Source organism: Molossus molossus, unplaced genomic scaffold (genome assembly GCF_014108415.1).
Source record: "Molossus molossus isolate mMolMol1 unplaced genomic scaffold, mMolMol1.p scaffold_m16_p_7, whole genome shotgun sequence".
NCBI lineage: Eukaryota > Metazoa > Chordata > Mammalia > Chiroptera > Molossidae > Molossus > Molossus molossus.
The window spans coordinates 3,843,193-3,849,192 of NW_023425401.1; the positions used below are offsets into that span (position 1 = coordinate 3,843,193).

At 59.8% G+C, this 6,000-nt stretch overlaps 1 protein-coding gene across 1 annotated transcript in view; it reads left to right on the forward strand.

The window, feature by feature from the left end:
• Positions 1-3,534, forward strand: part of EGFR (epidermal growth factor receptor) — a 157,144-nt gene extending 153,610 nt beyond the window's left edge. The window contains exons 27-28 of the mRNA XM_036247102.1: positions 661-763; positions 1,370-3,534. Coding sequence (XP_036102995.1) covers positions 661-763; positions 1,370-1,731 — 465 coding nt within the window. The 3' untranslated portion in view covers positions 1,732-3,534. The remainder of the gene's footprint in view (positions 1-660; positions 764-1,369) is intronic.
• The last annotated feature ends 2,466 nt before the right edge of the window (positions 3,535-6,000 follow it).

Below are 6,000 nucleotides of genomic sequence, written 5' to 3' on the forward strand. Positions count from 1 at the left end.
GAGCAAGATCTCTAGGGATGGCACCCAGCCCTCCAGGGGGCGCTGAGGCTTGATGGCACGAAGCCTTGGCCTTCACCCCCATTTGTCAGTGTGGGATCACTGGCCCCTGTGGCTGCTCACATTTAGTGTTCATGAGTTGAAATCAAATACAATTAAATATTTCGTTGCTGCTCTGGCCGGTTTGGCTCAGCGATTAGAGCATCGGCCTGCGGTCCAGAGAGACCCGGGTTTGGTTCCCACTAAGGGCATGTACCTCGGTTGCAGTTTGTCCCCGGCCCTGGTTGGTCATGCGGGTGGCAGCCACTCGATGTGTCCCTTCACGTCGATGTTTCTCTCTCTCTCTCCCCCTCCCTCCCTCCCTCCCACTCTATCTGAACAAAAACTGGGGGGATGTCCTCGGGTGAGGATGGAAAGAATTGCGTCGCTCGCACATGCGGCTCGTGGCGCCGTGCGGAGAGCAGAGCACGGGCAGAGGCCCTCCCTGCTGTCGCAGGCGCCTCCTGGGCAGCGGTGACGGCCTCGCCCTCGCCCTGTGGCCTGTGGGCCGGCAGCATGTAGAAATGCAGACTCTCGGGCCCTGCCCAGACCCGCCCTGTAGCAAGACCGCGGGGGACTGTCATACATCCTGCGGCTCATGTGACCTCGCCTGTCCCCCCACAGCAGAGCTGCCCCCTCAAGGAAGACAGCTTCTTGCAGCGGTACAGCTCGGACCCCACCGGCACCCTGACCGAGGACATCGACGACCCTTTCCTCCCGGCGCCAGGTGAGTGGCTCGTTCCGGACACGGTCACGCTTGCAGCCCCGCCCAGCAGCCGCCAGCCCGGTGCCCTGGCCGGTGGCTTCCTGCAGGCTGGCCCGGAGGCGGAGACGGTGGCAGATCTGCAGATGCCGTGGAGGGGGGAGAGGCAGAGGCACACGCCCGACTGAGCGTGGCACGCGCCAGTCCGCAGAGGCGGGTCGTGGGCAGGGGGCTGTTGGAGGTCCGTGTTTAGGATGAATCTGCAGATATTCTGGGCTTTGGAGCAAACAGCTCAGACACACATGTGAGAGTTGGGGGGCAGCTGTTCCCCGTTTTCTCTCCTGGCTTCATTCGAGGCCTGCGAACCGTGCACTTTTCTGACCTGGGTTTATCGCCCCCACCCCTGGCCTGCACGCACACAGCGGGGGGCAGGCTGCCCTCTGAGGGCTCTGAGTGGGGACACGTGCACTCAGCGCTGAGGACAGGAAGGTCACCTGGTGCGCAGCAGGAGGCCGGCGCCGGGCTCCCCGCCCCGCCCCCTCACGGAACAGGGGCGCGGGTTCGGAGGAGGCCGTGCGTTCCCCCTGGGCAGTGCTCGGCTGAGTGCCTCTGGTGTCCTTTCCATTTCAGAATACATCAACCAGTCGGTCCCCAAGAGGCCGGCGGGCTCTGTCCAGAACCCCGTCTATCACAACCAGCCTCTGAACCCCGCGCCTGGCCGAGACCCCCACTACCAGAACCCCCACAGCAACGCCGTGGGCAACCCCGAGTATCTCAACACCGCCCACCCCTTGAGCGCCGGTGCTGTCCCCGAAGGCCCTGCCCTCTGGGTGCAGAAAGGCGGCCACCAAGTCAGCCTGGACAACCCCGACTACCAGCAGGACTTCCTTCCCAGGGAAGCCAAGTCCAATGGCATCTTCACGGGGCCGACGGCTGAGAACGCAGACTACCTGCGGGTAGGCCCCCCGAGCAGGGAGTTCATCGGAGCATGACCCTGGACGTAGCAGCGCCCACAGCAATCCAGGCCCCGGGACCGGCTCCTCCGCCCTGACGGCCGCACCCTCTCGGCTCCCGGAGCCCGGCCTGGCTCATCTGCGCCGTCTGATGCCTCCCTTTCACCCCGGATGTACTGTGGGGGGTCGTAGAGACATCCCTCCTCTTTGCACCACGAGGGCCCACGAAAGGCATCTGGAAAAGAACGTCCATCCGGGCAGATGCTCACGGAGCAATGAGGTATACTGGGGCGGGGCGGGGCAGCTACCTGTATATATAAGGAGTTGTATTGCTTGGGGACCTCGGGGGTTTTCAACGGTCAGTTACTGGTTTTGTTCTGCGTGGGCCTTTCCAATGAGGAAGAAGCTTGTCCGTGGGTAGCACTTGCTGCCCTGCGTTGATGGGGCCCAGCTGGGACCAAAAGCAAGGGCCGGCCTCCAGGGACAGTTGACCCACTGGCTCTGCTTAGAGACTCTGCCAGCTCCAGACAGTTACAGACTGGAAGTCCTCCGTGACCCGAGCACGCCTGGTGGCTGCGGCGTCCAGTCCCCGCAGGTGCAGGAGGCTAAGCCCCTGGATCCCTTCCTGGGCGAGGGGGACCAAGAGGGACGGAGTCCCCCTCAGACCTCCTTTGCCACGTGCGTCCGCGGTACGTGCTCTGCGTCGGTCAGCCAGCGTCTTGCAATTCCGAGCGTTCGGAGACTTCCTTGTTCATTTTCCATTCCACTGCTCTGAACCCACATGGGTCCCCCATCAGCGAGAGGAGACGGTACACAGCCCGGATCGAGTCAGCGGCACCGGACCGGAAGCCCCGGATGCGGCCGTTCAGACAGGATCATGCCCCCCAGCTGGGGTCTCCGAGGAAACCCATCAGCCCCTAGAGGGCCCGGGTAGCCCGTATCCGGAGACTGCGAAAACCTACCTGTGCTTAAAACTCACTTCGTCTCCCCCTAAAAATTAGTGTAGGCTACTCACGGGAGATCACTTTTACTTCATTTTAAACGTTCTCTACTCAAAGGGTACTTGGTTCCGCCCTGGTGAGCTGTCCCCAAAGCGTCCCTTTGCCTTGTGTGAGTCGAGGACCGTGGGGCACGGTGCCGGCTCGCAGCCCTCGCCCCTGCGGGCAGCTTCCCGGGTGGAAACGATGACGATGTTCCGTAGCGAGTGGGATTCGAGCGGCGGAGGTGGGAGGTGAGCTGGACATGAAGGCCGTCACAGCCTCTGCCAGGTGCAGGAGAGCAGATGTTTTTCCTTCTTTAAAAAACGTCTCTGTAATTGGAGGAGCTCCAGCTAGGTAGGAACCGACTCCCCCCATCTGTGCCCCTACAACCTGTCCGTTCCCGGGGGGCCCAGCAGAGGGCGGGTCACACGCTCCTAATGAACACCCGCCCCGTCCAGTCGAGGAAGAACCATTTCCACGACCTCCTTGACCCGTGGGTGTGTTCAGACACACACACGTACATTTCCTTCCGCTTCGAATTATTCACGGGCTCAGATGGATCGGGACCCCACAGTTTCATTACCAAAACTTTATTCTATCTCGATGGGAATAGAATCTGCATTCAGGGTAATGCTGTCATGCTCTCAAATGCTCCTGAGCACCTGTACCAGCCCAGCAAAGGTGCTCAAGGAACCAAAATAAATAAAACAATCCCTGATTCCAAGAAGTCCACCACGTGGCAGAGGAAAGGGTCTCACCAACGCTAACCGTAGAACAGGGTGACCTTGACAAGCGAGACCTGGCAACCAGGCACTGTGGCAGGAGCAGTGGGTGCCTCCTGGAGACCTGGGGGGCCTGGCAGGGAGGCAGAGGGGGGCCGGAAGGTGAGCGGGGGTCAGGGGGAGGGGGAGGGGTACGCTCCCAGCAGAGGGAACCTCAGCCAATGGCCAAGTCAAGGCAACCTGCTGCCCCTTCAAGCCTGGGAATTCGACTGGCCTCGACCCCCAGGTTCCTCACTGGGGACATTATCTCTCCACCTGGAATTTAAAAATGATTAGTGAGACGAGTAAACAACATTTCCGAGAATCTGCCGTTTTACGTGATTGCCACGAAGCCACTGTATTGATCACTCACCTCAGAACGTAACACTTGAGCCGGGTGTGTACTGTGCACTGGGGAGCAGCCCCATTCCACTGTCCCTTTGCCGGCAGCAGGTGATGGCGAGGGACAGCACCCGTAGCCAGTCACGTGGTAGCATTAAACCCTAGTATCTTTGTCATTCGAAATAGTTTACTTTAACATAATAAAACAGCAGAAACCATTCCAGCTGTGGCTTCTTTGGATTGCAGTTTTCCTGCATGAAATCTAGTTGCCAAATTCTCATAAGATTGTGTTTCCCAAAGTGATGCTCACCAGGTCTGTTCCGGGAGAGGCAGGGGCTTGTAGAGGCTTCCGGAGCCCGGGGGTCCCTGGTCAGGAGCAGGGCTCCGGGACAGCGTTTCCATCCGACAGCCCTGACCGGCCTGATCTCAAAGCAGCTCCTCTGTCCTCGGGCCGGCTGCTCCCGCGGTGGGTCCCAGAGCCTGGCCCACAGCCCGCCTCAGCCCCCGCCTGGGGAAACAGTTCGGGGGGAGGAAGACCCGAAGCCGACATTCGCCATGGGCCACCGTGCTCACGTACACCCCAGGTCGTCTCAGGTGGCCCCGTAATCACACTCTGACAAACTGTCACCTCATAAGTGACACGGATGAATGTCCAAGGCTTCGGCATTTGCCGGCAGGTCTCCTTCTGAGCTCTGTCCCTCCCCCCACCCCGACGGCATGAAGGAACCACGAACCGGACCAGCACACTGGTTCTCCAGCTTGGCTGCCCGGGAGTCTGCTCGGGCCCAGCCGGGAAGGTTCCGACTCAACTTGTCTCAGGTGCAGCCTGGGTCCTGGGACTTTCTGAAGCTCCCCCGGGTTATTTTGGTGATCCCCAAAGCCTGGGGGACCACTGGGGTGAAGGAAAGCTGTGTGGGGGAGACTTCGCCCTTGGCTGATGGTCTCCCCGTCAGAACCCCCTGGCCACAGGCCCCGGGTCCCACAGGCATCTACAGGCGGCTGGATAGTGTCGCCCTGAGCTTCTCGCCCTCCCTGCCCACTGTCCTCATCCTGGTGAGCTTAAAAGGAAGAGGGCTGGGTCCCCTCAGGCCAGTGTAGTCGAATCTCAGGGGCTCCCGTGGGATTGAGAGGGCAGGCAGCGTTGAAACCCTCATCTCTCATCTCGCAGCTCACCCTCGGCTGTGCAAGCCCACACGCCCCCGGGCAGGACAGAAGGAAACACCCCGCGCAGTCGAGACCCCCAGAGGCAACGGACAGGACCCTTCCGTCCCTAATGTGCCTGAGTACGGCCGTTAATGGTCATTCCAAAAGCCTCGGATCCCTTGTCACCGGCAGCTCAATTACCCTGAAAGTGGCAGGTACTCCAGTCTGAGCCTTGCTGGGCCCCGGGACTGCCCATGTGTTCTAAGCAGTGGGTCGGAAGTGCGGACTCCTCCCCCGTGGGTGAGCTGGTCACGCAGAGGGGCAGCGTGGAAAGTGCCCTTCGTGCCCACTGTGCATCCCGTCCCTTGGAGAAGCACGTGGTCACAGTCTCTCCGGCCGCTTCCTTCCCTGGGCCTTGAGCCCTGACCCATCAGAGACTCCCGCACCCCTGCCGCGGGGGCACCGCTCGTGCTGTCCGACACCCAGGCGGGCCTCGTTCACGTCTATCTATCTCTGTAACTTTCTCGAATACTGTCCTCTTATGTAGCACTGAACTTTGTAAAGCGTGTTTTCTAGAACTCGTTTTTCTACGGAAGGAAATAGTTTACCTTGGGAAGGCAGCAACGTTTGAAAACAAAGTGTCTGTTGAAAGGGATTTCATTGAAGCGAGAGAAAAGTCTCCTCGCTCTCTCACCAAAGGGCACAGCGTCATTGTCACCGCAGAGCTGAGCTCAGGGGGTTAGCCAGGTGAAGAGGAGAAGCGTGCTCTTCTGTTTATAACGGGGGAGGTGGAGAGCACATGCCGCTCAGTCTGGGTCTGAAGCAGGTTCCACTGGGTCTGCTGGGGGCTGGTGCCGTCCTGTTATCCCAGACCCAACTGCGGGCCACAGCGTGACTCTGGAAAGGTCAGAAAAGCAGCAACAAACCCTGTACTTGCAAACAATTTTTATTGGCATTTTTACAATCGATACGCATTTGATGCAAATTTTGTCTGTCACAACTGCCAAGTGTCTACCAGTATAGACTGGAAAAGCTGCAGAGCCCTGATGTTCAGTGTGTTTGGGTTACTCACTGTATGATTG